Here is a 13,070-nt window from a genome sequence, read left to right on the forward strand (position 1 = left end):
AAAGGCGATTGCAGGCAACAGCTTACGCCACTACCGGTAGCCAATCAAGTGGTTCCCGACGTCCTCCTTAGCGCGATTTTCGGGCCCGAACGTGTTCGACGAAGAAGAGCCGCTGAACGCTTTACGTGCTTCTTAAATCTTCTCCTCCTCCCGAACAGCCATTCTGTTTATAAAGCCGACCACTCTATACACCATGCATCTGCTAGATTTGCCGTTGGAGCTGTTGCAGGAAATCCTTGGCTGGGCGATCTTAGTGCGGGGAACAAAGCGCGGCCTTCGATTACGGCTTGTGAACAGTAGGCTTCGCTCTGCATCTTGTGCGCAGGTACCGCTGCTAACGAGCGGCTATAGAGGTTTTCGATGGGGAAGTTATGAGGGTACTTGCCCTATACAAGCTTCTGGATGCCGAGTTCCGGCCTCTGCTACATCTTAGCAAAGAGGCTGCACCTACCATGTTGATAGCATATCTTGAGCGCCGGGTATTGAACGAACGACGTGACGGAGCTCCTGTTCTACTCTGGATTCGCAGCGTCGCTAATCGTCTCAGTCAAGAGACCGACGATGAGCGAAACGAGCACGACTATGTTCGTCAGCTATGCCCCCTTGTGCTGCAGGAATTCAATCGCCTAGACGAACTGTGGACAACCGACCTAGCTGAGCATTGGCGTGAAACCCACCTACCTGAGCACTGGCATGACGGGCGTTTATATGGCAACGATCTGGACACCGATGTCTATATTGCTGCCCTGTACACACAGACACTCCCAGTTTGCGCGAGATGGATCCTCCACGGAAAGCATTTCAATAGACCAAGTTTGCTCTTTGGATCGGCATGCATCCACGCTGGTAGTTTCAGCAATCATGAGGTTCTTGCCGCTATGCTGAACTTGAGGTATGACTATGACTTTCAGTATATGCGAATGCGCTTGCTTACCTGGGCCGCGGAGTATGGACGCGTAGAAACGGCGCAGTTCTTGTGGAATTTCCAGGCTGTGGAACGTCCGTGGATGCTTAACAGAAAGATTAAGAGGCCTTCCTACTGGTGTCAGAACGAACGAGCGTTGGCTGCGCTGGACACACCAAGTTTGGAGATTTATGACTTCCTTGTCACAAAACGAATCGAACACTGCGTTACCAGAACGTTCGGTGTTGAGGAATACACGGCATTCCTAGTGCGTAGCGCGAGGAAAGGGTGGGTGGATATGACGGTGCATTATCTTGCACTTGGTGCCCGTGTAGACGGCTTCGGTTCGTCTAGTGAGTACGAGGAGCGACCCCTTCTAGGCGCTTGTCGGAACGGACATGAGGAGGTAGTTCGGGTGTTGCTAGGACATGGTGCGGATACATGTCAACCGGCGTTGGAGACAGCAGTACGGTATGGACAGCTTGCTGTTGTCTCTCTTCTTCTAGAGTACAACGCGGAGATAGGAAACGCTCTAGCTGAAGCAGTTGGTAAAGGGTATCGAAGTATTGTTGGTAGATTATTGGCGCGCGGTAGCTACCGCCAAGGGGAATTGCAAAGCCTGCAAAGTCGGGCGCTTGAGATTGAGGATGAGGCAACCTTTCGAGATCTGCTAGAGTATAACAGGGTCAGCGAAGCAGGCAAGACGGCATTTGGTCCTTCTCAGATCATGCCCTAAGGTCGGGTCAGGCTCGTTTCAAAACCTTAGGAATATCGAGAAAATTTGATTTGAACACCAGGAATATTGTAACGTTGTATGGACTGCTTCGCTGATGGCATACTTCATCGAATGGCGACCACTCTATTGAGCTTGCGGAGATGTTGGCGCAATGCCTGAACGGTGGGTCCAAATTGGTTCACGCAAAGTCGTTGATGAGCGACCGATTCCTATACGCATGTTCCCGATGTATGGACGTGGACGTCTTCGGATCAATTCTCCGCCGACTAGAGATAGCTAGATAATACCATTTTTGCTTGTGTGTCGCACATGTGGTACACAAGACAGAGAGGACGAATAGCCGATGGGCCGAAGAGCAACTATCGGCACGTAGTCGGACGCGGACGACACGGTAATTTGGACGACGCGCTAAGACGCGATAAGAGGCATGAGCTGTCAGGTATCAGAGGCGCCAGAGGACGTGGTGTTGAGACGTGGGCTGCGAAGGGTGCGGACAAAGGCGCAGTAGCTGGATGGTGAGCGCATCATTGGCTACCGGGAGGACATGCGCATGCACCGATCCGTTCCGTTGAGGTGTGTGTGTGCATGTTCCTGGGTTGTGGAGTCGTGGTTCGCTGGCATGGCGTCAGCAGCGCCGGCGCCGATTGCGGGCGCGAACATGGACTTTCTGACTCAGGCCCCACTAAAAGACATTGAGAATTCCCTCACTCAGCTACTCCAGACTTCACACGACACAACACACGTCATTTACTGAAAAGAACACGTCTGACACACATCATCGATATATACCAACATTTAGGAAGTCACATATCACCAATTGCTTGGAGAAACCACAAAACACCACCATGTCTGCATACACAAACGGAATCACACACCAGTCCGAGCGGATAGCTCACACGGAAGAGAAGCACCTCCCTGGAGGCTGGGTTGTCCTCAAGTTCGGGGGCACGAGCGTGGGCAAGTTTGCGGAGAACATAGCGGGCATCGTCAAGTGCGACCCATCCCAACCCCCACCAGATGGAAGGCGCTGACAGTAAACAGAGCTGGTCTTGTGACGAACCGCGCCGCCATTGTCTGCTCCGCACGCAGCAGCAACACCAAGCTCGAGGGAACCACCAACCGCCTCCTTCGTGCCGCCCGCGCTGCCGAAAAGCCCAACCACCGCGGTTATGACGAGATCGTCGAGGCCATCCGCACCGACCACATCCAGGCCGGCAAGGACATCCTGAGGAACCCGGACATCCTGGCGTCGTACACGGAGGAGGTCAATGCCGAGTGTGAGAGCCTCGTCAAGATCTTGGAATCCGCGCAGCACCTGGAGGAAGTCACGAACCGCGCCGAGGACAAGATCATCAGCAAGGGCGAGAAGCTGAGCTGCCGCTACATGGCCGCCATTCTGAACGATCGCGGCACCCCGGCCCAGTTTGTCGACCTCAGCGACATTGTCAGGCTCCATGCGCCTATCAAGGGCGGGCTCAACGACAAGTTCTACAAGGACTTGGCCGAGGACCTGGGCAAAGAGGTGGCAGCGTGCGGCGACAAGGTGCCCGTTATCACCGGATACTTTGGCAACGTGCCCGGCGGACTGCTCAACTCCATTGGACGTGGATACACCGACCTCTGCGCTGCATTGGTTGCTGTCGGCACTCAGGCCAAGGAACTCCAGGTCTGGAAGGAGGTGGACGGCATCTTCACGGCAGACCCCCGCAAGGTCCCTACGGCCGCCCTTCTCCCCACCGTCACGCCCTCGGAGGCTGCTGAGCTCACCTTTTACGGGTCTGAGGTCATCCACCCCTTCACCATGGAGCAGGTCATCCGCGCCCGCATCCCCATCCGAATCAAGAATGTGATGAACCCGCGCAACGCCGGTACCATCATCTTCCCGGACAACCTGAAGGACATCGACGGTCGTGCGCCCCTGAAAGACGGGAAGCTGTTCCGTACTCGTTCCGCGAGTCTCCTCACCCAGCTGGAAGGCCCCAAGCGCCCAACTGCTGTCACCATCAAGCACAACATCGTCGTGCTCAACGTGCACAGCAACAAGCGCACCCGAGCCCATGGTTTCTTGATGAACATCTTCAGCATCCTCGACCGATGGCACCTTTCTGTCGACCTCATCTCTTCTTCCGAGGTCCACGTGTCCATGGCTCTGCACTCTGAATCCGCCCTTCTTAGTGGTGGGGGTGAAGATGAATACAAGATCCAGAGCAAGGATCTTCAAGGTGCCGTCAATGACCTTGGTCAGCTCGGCACTATCGACATCGTGCCTGACATGGCTATCGTGAGCTTGGTCGGTAAGCAGCTGAAGAACATGATTGGTATCTCTGGCAGATTCTTCAGCGTGCTGGGCCAGAACAACATCAACATCGAGATGATTTCTCAGGGTACGTCGTTCTCTATTTCAACCCTGCTTCGTTGCTAACATTTGCCAGGCGCCAGCGAGATCAACATCTCCTGTGTCATTGAAGAGCGCGAGGCCGACCGCGCTCTCAATGTTGTACATACAAACCTTTTTACTTTCTTAGACTAGAAGTCGCATTCGCATTAGCGGAGTTGGATACCACCTAGGCAAAACTTTCCAGGGCAATATTATATTTACATATCCGTTTCACTTTCACCACCATGCCTTCAGTCATTCTCATCGCTTAATGGGCTCACCGCGTTAGGTCGATGTCTCTATCCACCGAGTAAGTTTCACCCCGACTTGCGCGTTTGCTCATGGTCGTAGCGCGCGATAGTCGCACCACGCAACAAATACCATCACAACGCACCCTCGACCCAAGACAATTGTCACGTCTGTTGCGAGACACCGCTCGATTCCTTCACAGTGCAAGTGCAGGACATGTGACGGAACTTTCCCATCAAGTTGCAAATCATTCCCACGCGGTTGCCTACACTGCCCTGGGCGCAACTATTGCGATTAGTTAGTCTCGTGTCCCCCTTCACGCGACCAAACACCCTAGAGGAGGTTATGACACTCAATCTGCTCGCAAGATCGCAGGGATTACCGAGCACGCCGCCAAACACTCCTGTCGCAACCCACGAAAGTTTCCTGTCTACATTCCAAACCCACTCACATACGTCCAGAATGCCAGAACGAGTCCTCACAATGGAGCGCGGCTTCACGAAAGAGGACAGCGCCATCTCGCCCGCCACCGGCAAGGCAATCAGCCAACACGAAGCAGCGGGACTGAAAAGCCTGACTAAGGAACAACACCTTCGGTTTTGGGAAGAAGTCATTTATTGGAACAACGAGCGCTTCACCGAGGCGAAATGGCGGCAGGCGAAGAAGGATATCTTACGGGCTAAGAAGGAACATTGTATGAAGGTGCTCGGGTGGGTTCCTCCTCCTCCGCCTGTACACTCAATCGTCACTCCAGGTGGACGGCAACTACTCCTTTACAGCTCGTCTTCATGGACTGCGCCTACGGGTGCACATCCACTTCGGCCAGCACATCTTCCGCGCTTCGAGACGGCGAGTCCGACTACACCGCGACCGCGATGGCAGATCTTATCTTCGGGTCCTGGGACACCGCGGTCTGCTACTGCTGGGGCTATCAAGAATTCTTTCGCAGAAGGCGGGTTTTGGGAGTCACTGATTTCACCGAAGACGCCTGTTACGGCTATACCGATTCCAACGACACCTGTTACCGCCGTCCCGCCTTCGCCATGGCTTCCTAATATTCCTTCTATAGACGCCGAAGCCAAAGCCACCTATGAAGACCTCAAAGCGTCCGTCTCAAAAATGGCCCTCAAAGTCTGCGCAAGCCGCCACACACTCCGCCGGTCCTTCAATAGCGACAACGACGTCATACACCCTTCCATGGTGCGTCCAAAAGACACTTTTCTCGCCGCTCAACTTACTCTCGGCTCCTTGAAACTACATCAACCTCTGTCGACATACATCGACGCCTCTCTTCCCCAAAAGCTCGACTCCCACGCCGACGACGAAGAAGCAGGCGCAAAACAATATAGAATCTACCGCCGAGAACAACTGGATGATGTGGATAGTTGGTTGCAGTTTGATGCGCAGACGGGGGAGTTGACGACTATACTGGAGGCTCAGCGCGATTTACTCAAGATGAACAAGGATAGGCGGAAGAGTAGGGAGATTGCGGTAGGCGAGAAGGGGGTGAAGCTCGCGTGGGCTGTCAAGGTTCTGGATGATTGTCAGTACTTTGCCGACATTGCCGCAGATGGCGAAAGTGAAGGTAGCGACGAGGGGTATGAGTACGGTAACTTTGTCAGGAGTCTAGGAGATGGCGATGGCAGTTCCTTGCGGTCGAACAGCTCGACGCTGGACCTCACCTTGACACAAACCAACAGCTCCAACGCCCGCAGCAGCGCTACAGAAGACAGTTTTGGCCTGACCCAACGCTCCTCCAGCAGCCCCATCAAACCAACCCACGACCCCAGCTCCGACCCCTTACCACTCCGCTCACGCAACTACACCCTCTCCAACCTCTCCAACGCCACCAACCCAAACATCTACACACCACCCCCCTCCCACGCCCACAGCATCCGCCGCAGCAACGCCACAGCCACCCCTTCCTCTTCCGCATCCCGTCGTAACAGACAGGGTAGTCTCTGGATCAACACCAGTCTAGCTAACCCTTCTGTCAGTGCGGCTAGTACGATGAGCCCGCAGGAACGTGGGACTAGGCATAAGGGACCCAGTATCGAGGATTTGAGCGGGTGGGCGGAGGAGCTGAAGAAGATGGAGAGAAAGAGGGTGGAAATGAGGGGGGAGGGGGGTGTTGGGGGGATTGGGAGGCCAGCGGGAGCTGGGAAGCCGAGACAGTTGAGGTGGTTTAGTAATACTGAGGGGGGTGATAGTGAAGATGAGAGTAGGGTAGAGAAGAAGACGGCGCATGAGAAGGAAGAGGAAAAAGCGGATGAAGAGGGCGATGGCTTGACGATCAACGGGTCCGTTCACCCTGCGTTAAGGGAAGGTGGTCACGACAACGATTCTGGCATTGCGAATTGGCGTGACAACGTCGACTTGTCACAAGCAGAAGAGAGGAACAGAGGCGCAAGCGGCGGCAGTACCAGCACAGCTAGTTGGCGCTGCGAGACTGCTTCTATCGTCGAGCAAGAAAGTCGGCCTTCCAGCATGGACATGGATAACGAGGTTTCCTATACCGAAGACGACGACCAGACATCCGATAACCACAACGACCACAACCCAGACAAACCCTTCGACGACGCCAACAACCCCGGATATCTCGACGCCTCCGACTCCGATACCAATGACTCCCCTACAAGGACACCAAGACCGACTACGCCAATCCACCCCCAGCGTACCTCCTCCTTATCACCGACACACGCACCGATCAAGATGTCCGCATTATCAACACTGCGTCTCGATCCGCCGCGCCGCCCACCACCAACGAACCGACCGAACCGACCACCGTCTCCGCCGATGCCGTACTGTAATATGAGGCCGCCGGCGCCGCGGCCAACGGCTGGTGAGGGGGTGGTCATGTCTATGCCGCGGTATAACAGACAAGCTACTACGTCTTATGAACGACAGTTGGGTCAGACGTCTGCTGTACCCACATCGTCGTCGTTCATTGAGGTGGTTAAGAGACAGGGGCGGGGACAGGAACGGGGTTTTGCGCCATCGGAAGGTACTAGTGAGGAGCAGACTGAAAAACAGAGGAGTCCGAGTGTGAGTGTGAGTAAAGCAACTTTACTCCAAGAAGCCATTCAGTCCCGTAGCGGTAAAACTGGAGCTGGAAGCCAACACACTCGTGTGTGGAGTAAAAGTAGTGGACAGAGTGCGAAGAGTAAGGAAGAAGAGGAGTGGGATGAGGAATTGAAACGGATGGAGGGGAGGGAGAGGGCGAGGCAAATTGGTAGTTCGTAGATCCAGTGGAAAGCCTCATGGCATGCATGAATGCGTGGATAAAACAAGGACGATGAATGTGTCACATCACATACAACAAAGCATCATTCAGACTGAGGGAAATGCAAAGTGATGCGTAGGAATATCGGAGTAAGAATACTGCTTCCAACTTGATGCAACAAACACCCTACTGACCGCGTACTACGAAAAGCGGAAAAGCAGAAAGAATAACGGGTATATAAACACTCCAACACCACCAAACGCCCAAGTCATCACCGTGATCATAACCGCAACAACATCTAGATACCCTCGGTCCGCGCTCACAACGGATACTAACTAACCGTACACCACGAACACGGCACCTCCTCCGAATCTCTAATATGACACGTCAGCAGATAGTCAAACACATCCCAGCGTAACCAAAGAGGCGGAAAGGGAAGGGAAGGGAAGAGCGCGTCTACATAACAACGCACTTATCCCTCTCCTCCTGCCCCTGACCCTGCTGTCCCTGACTCGGTCTCCTCCCTCCGCCCATCCGTCCAGGCAAAACATTACCATGCCTGCCCCTCCCCGCCCCAGGCAGCGCCGGTAACCCGCCACTCGTACTCTGATACGCACTCCCGGCCTGCCCCGGCACCGGCGCCTGCGCACTCGCGGGATGCCCAGCCGGAGGCACATATTGCGGACTTGTGATAGCCTCCTCGTACAACGGCGGCGGCGCCGCTTCCCCAGCAGGTCTATGCCCCGTAATATTATTGTTACGGCGGGGCGGAATGACCGGGTTCTGTGGGTTCCGCGGTGGCTGGGGCGGAGCGTTGATAGCGTCCATGGAAAGTTGGTTGTTGCGGGAGTTGCGTTGTTCGGTTTCGCGGCGCTCGCGGTCTTCTTCTTCTTCTTGGAGTTGGAGGGCTAGGGCGAGGTCGTGGTCTTCTTGTTCGGCGCGGCTGAGGGCTTCCGGGGAGGTGACGGAGGTGTCTTGGGGGATGGTGGATTGTGCGTTGCTGCGGCGGGCGGGGACGGTGGTCCAGCCTTGGCCGTTGTCGACGCTGGAAGGTTGGTGATGGTCTTGTGGGCCGGAGGGGTTGCTGTTGTCGACGGAGCGGAAGTCGCCGGAGAAGAGCTGGCTACCTTGGCCGTTGACGTCGGTAAGAGACTCCCAGACGATCTCGTCGTGGTTGGAGTAGCCCTGGTCTGTGACGAGAGTGACGAGCTCGCCATTGCGAGGGTTCTTGCAGAGCGTCGAGAAGTGGTCGTTTCGGAACAGGATAGCGACTTGACCGGGCTGGAGGTTATCGCGAATGACCTTCAAACCATGGTCGGTCAACTGTGTTGGCCAACGCATCAAGAACTCTTTGATGGCGTGGATGTCCGTAAACATCTGTTGCTCGTCCTCGTTCAGAGACTCGCCCGCCCCTAACTTCGCGTTTAACTCCTCCTCCTGGAACTGTACAAACTGTGATGTTTCGTAGGACGCAGCTACGTGACTAAAGGCAGCATAAGCGTCGGATCCAGCCTCGGGCAGCCATCCATGCATCAGTGGGATGTTGAAAGTGCGGTACAGTTTCATGTCTTGTGTGTTCTCAAAAGCGCCAGCTCGGCTCGTGAGCGTGGATTGTGCATCCGGGGTGTTGGAGTCTGGGACAAACATGGGATTGACATTGAGACCTGTGTGGAGAGCGAGGAGGAACTTGTACAACTCGCTCACGTCGGGCAAGGCTTGTGCAGCATCTCCACGTCGACCAGACATCAACTCGTCAAAAACAGCATCAAGGAGCAGTCCCAGGCTGACTGTCTCGCGCGTGCGTAATGTCTCAACAAGCGCAGTGTCAAGCCTAGCAGGGGTCGAAAGGACTAGTGCGTTGACCAAAGCCAGCAAAGGGCAGGGGCCGTTCAGGTTCTGCGTCAAGATGGGCGAAACGCGCATGTCCTCGATAGTGTGATCAAGCCAGCGAATATGCTTGATTTGGTAGTGTTCCTTCCTCTGCCTCTCCATTGTCGTATTGGGCGATTCCAAGGCAGGAGGAGCGGACGAGCCGATACCTGTGTCGATGGGTCTAGGAGGCATTGCAGGCGCCATGTCCTCGTGCGACCTTCTTGGCGGCAGCGCAGGTGGAGGTTCTTCGGAGGAGGGTGGTGTTTGCTCGGGCGTGTATTGAGGTGGAAGAGACGATTGCTCTGCAGTATTCGCATTTGGAATGATTGGGGCAGGAATGTTGTGTGAGCTTTCATTACGGGCAGCTGCATCGCTTGGCGGTGCCGTCCAGGGTACAGTGTCAGTATGAGCATCGTGCGAGGCGGGTTCCCATGGGTTCGTATCGAGGGAGGTGTCTGGATGCTCCGACCGAGGTGTAGGTGAGTTCACAGCAATCACAGGCGGCTCTACTGGTGCTGTCGACTGCGTAGACGGGGCATGGTCATCTAGTCCGAGGTTCTTCATGTCGTGGGTGGGTGTACTTGGCGTCTGGAAGGCCGGGAGCTCGACGGGCGCCTCGTACTTGTGGGCGTGGCTCGGCGCATCGCCCCAGATGGCCTGGCTGCTCTCTCCGTCCCAGCTATTCTGCCCAGTCGTCTGCATCTTCAGGTAGGGGTTGTTGGTCTTCAGCGGGATGGAGCCATTGGACTGCTCGGACACAGTGCTGGCAGCGCCGTAGGAAGCCGCGCTGGCACCGGTGAGCGTGGCCGAGATGCTTTCCTGTGAGCGCTTGATGGGGATACCTGCCGGTGGCCCTGGTCGCAGGGCATCGGGAAGACCGCTGGTGATGTGTGTAGTACTTGGCACAGGTGGCCTTTTTCCAGCAGCCGGCTTCAGGGCGGCAGGCACATCGTTGTGGTTGATGTCTTCGAAGTCATCATCCGACTGGTTCCACTCGTCTTCGCTCAGGTCCGAGTCGCTCTCGTGCTTGTCGTCGGGAAGTCGCGTCTCCTCGGGCGTCTTGATGTTGAACGCTGGCGACTTGCTCGTGCTGGGCGGGTCCACGGCACGCTCGGGCGATACGGGAAAGGCAGGCGGGTGCTCGTCGGAGGGCGTCGTGGGATACGGGGGTATCGCCTTGGACAGCGGCGCTGGAACGACGTCGTCGGCTTCGTCGGACTTTCGTAGCACCATGTTTACGGTGCAGTGCCCTGGGGCTTGGAGTGGGATATGGGGGAGTTCTCGCGACAGTCGGCGCGGCGCGGTAGTATGAGGAAGGTCGGTGAAGGGGATTGATATGGAAGCAGAACTCCAGCGAAAGAAGCAAAGTAGTCGACGTAAGCGACGTGTTGGACCCGAGTGACACGCCCAAGTAGCAGAAGTCGCGATGGCGATGACGTACGACTGGTGCGAGTGCGTGGCTGAGCCTGTGGCTGAGTAAGACGCGGCGGTGCGCCTCGGAATTATTCCTTGCGACAAATTCACTAGCTCCACCTCACCTTTGCGCGTGCAGAACTCGGGATTGACATACCATACCAAGGCTGTTAACCATAACTACGCATGGAATAGTGACGAACACAGTGCCGCGACCACACTCGCGCCATGCATTCCTACGTCCGCCCCAATACGCACGTTGCGCTGCGACTGCCCTCAGGCCTCTTCAAGATCGTCGAAATCACACCGAATACGTACGTCGCATAGCTGGAGTGAGCCCTCCGTGTGCGTATAGATGAGAATCCCTTCTAAACACCCTACAGGAGCATCAATCTCGGCAAGTTCGGCACCTTCAACTCCAACCTCCTCCTCGGCCGCCCGTACTATCTCACCTACGAACTGCTCGACAAGGACGATGGCAAATCCAAGACGGAGCTGCGCGTCGTGCCCGCTTCCGAACTCCACGCCGAAGCTCTAGGCAGCGACCATGCGCCCGCCGCCGAAACTAGCGAAGAGAATATCGAGGGTGGTACCGCTGGCTTTGACATCGTGGGAGAAGATGGGCAGGTCATCATGCGCAATAATCGCTTGACCGTTGACGATGCTTCGCGGCAGGCGCTATCCATGGCTGAGATTGAGGAGTTGAAGAAGGCAGGCGCCGGCTCCGGCAAAGAGATCATCGCCAAGATTATGGCTTCCCACAACGCAATCGACGAGAAGACGAGCTTTTCGCTCGCCAAATACACCCTGCGGAAGTCGAAGAAGTATTTGAAGCGCTTCACCGCCCTGCCCATGGATGTTGGTCTGCTCACAGAGTATGTTCTGGAGAAGGAGGCATACAAGATTATGGAGCTGAGGGAAGATCTACTGGGCTTGATCAACAGCTGGGCAAACATACACTCTGGGGCGACGAACCAGGTTCACTTGGCGGAGGATGGAGTCAGCCAGGTAGGAGGAGGGCGATGGCTCGTGGTGGACGACACTGGAGGTCTTGTCACAGCAGCACTTGCCGAGAAGATGGGCATCCTCTACCCGGAGGAAGAATACGACGACTCGTCATCGGAAGAGGAGGCAGCTGACGTCGACATGAACGGCACACCAGCACCAACCTCCGCCCCAGAGCCCAAAGACACAGACACCGCTATGCCCGACGCCGACGCCACAACAACCACAGACCCTACAGCCACCCCTTCAGATCCCCCTCCCCGCCCACGAAAGCCCCCACGACCACACATCCCGCAAATGTCCGCCCAAACAAACACCCTCACCGTCCTGCACCCCAACAACCAACCCAACCTCTCCTACCTAAAATACTTCGGCTACGACTACGGCAACCCCACGCCCGCCCACCCCCTCTACAAACACCTCAAATCGCTCTCCTGGCTCGCCCTCCTCCACCCCGAAGACGACCCTTCGTACGACGAGCCCGAGATAATCTCCGAAGAAGTCCTTGCGAGCATGAAGTCAACGAAACGCGGTACCTACTATAAGAAGCGCAGACGTTGGGAGCGGGTTAAGGGTGTGGTGGATGAGACGAAGAGGGGTGGGTTTGATGGGTTGGTTGTGGCGACGGCGATGGATGCGAAGACTGTGTTGAGGGAGTTGGTGCCGCTTGTGAAGGGTGGGGGCAGGATTGTGGTGTATAATCCTAATGTTGAGCCGTTGGTTGAGTTGTGCGATTTGTATAGCAAGGAACGAAGGGCGGCGTACATAGCCCGCGAATTCGGGCCCCCACCCCAGCTCAACGGCAACAGCAACAGCAACGGCAAACGGGTGAAGATTGAAGACGACGTCAGCACACCCACGGCCACATCGGAAGCCGACAACGAAGAAGACGACTTCCCGCTCAACCCCACGTTAGTCCTCGCACCTAGTCTGCAGACGGCAAGAGCGAGGCAGTGGCAGGTTCTTCCCGGCAGGACGCATCCTATGATGACGAGTAAGGGTGGGGCGGAGGGGTATATTTTTACGGCTACGAGGGTGGTGCCGGTTGAGGGGAGGGTCGAGGCGAGGGGGCATCATGGGAAGAAGAAGAGGAGGGTCGAGGAGGGTGGGGAGGCTGTTGCCGCATCGACGTAGGGCTGAGGGGAATACATGGGGGAAATGATTGGTATGTAGGGTATTGGCCGGTTGAATGAGCATGTAGGATGTCTTTCGGAACTTTTACTGGCGCCGTGCATATGGCTTCGCAGGCGCGCGAGCCCGTCCCGTCTTTGCGCCGGGTATATATAAGTCC

At 56.0% G+C, this 13,070-nt stretch overlaps 4 protein-coding genes across 4 annotated transcripts; 3 read left to right on the forward strand and 1 right to left on the reverse strand.

Annotated features, from left to right (window-relative positions):
* Window positions 1-2,485: 2,485 nt before the first annotated feature.
* J4E78_003671 (uncharacterized protein) lies at window positions 2,486-4,170 on the forward strand (the record flags this gene model as incomplete). Its single annotated transcript, XM_049364308.1, has 3 exons — window positions 2,486-2,631; window positions 2,682-4,024; window positions 4,073-4,170. The coding sequence occupies 3 exons, from the start codon at window positions 2,486-2,488 to the stop codon at window positions 4,168-4,170; spliced, it is 1,587 nt and encodes a 528-aa protein (XP_049223386.1).
* A 558-nt stretch (window positions 4,171-4,728) lies between these two features.
* J4E78_003672 (uncharacterized protein) lies at window positions 4,729-7,509 on the forward strand (the record flags this gene model as incomplete). Its single annotated transcript, XM_049364309.1, has 1 exon — window positions 4,729-7,509. The coding sequence occupies one exon, from the start codon at window positions 4,729-4,731 to the stop codon at window positions 7,507-7,509; it is 2,781 nt and encodes a 926-aa protein (XP_049223387.1).
* A 436-nt stretch (window positions 7,510-7,945) lies between these two features.
* On the reverse strand, window positions 7,946-10,594 carry J4E78_003673 (uncharacterized protein; the record flags this gene model as incomplete). Its single annotated transcript, XM_049364310.1, has 1 exon — window positions 7,946-10,594. The coding sequence occupies one exon, from the start codon at window positions 10,592-10,594 to the stop codon at window positions 7,946-7,948; it is 2,649 nt and encodes an 882-aa protein (XP_049223388.1).
* A 408-nt stretch (window positions 10,595-11,002) lies between these two features.
* On the forward strand, window positions 11,003-12,913 carry J4E78_003674 (uncharacterized protein; the record flags this gene model as incomplete). Its single annotated transcript, XM_049364311.1, has 2 exons — window positions 11,003-11,088; window positions 11,158-12,913. 2 exons carry the CDS (start codon window positions 11,003-11,005, stop codon window positions 12,911-12,913), a joined length of 1,842 nt encoding a protein of 613 aa, XP_049223389.1.
* Window positions 12,914-13,070: the final 157 nt, after the last annotated feature.

This window comes from Alternaria triticimaculans, assembly GCF_023758025.1.
Source record: "Alternaria triticimaculans strain BMP 0046 chromosome Unknown scaffold_4, whole genome shotgun sequence".
NCBI lineage: Eukaryota > Fungi > Ascomycota > Dothideomycetes > Pleosporales > Pleosporaceae > Alternaria > Alternaria triticimaculans.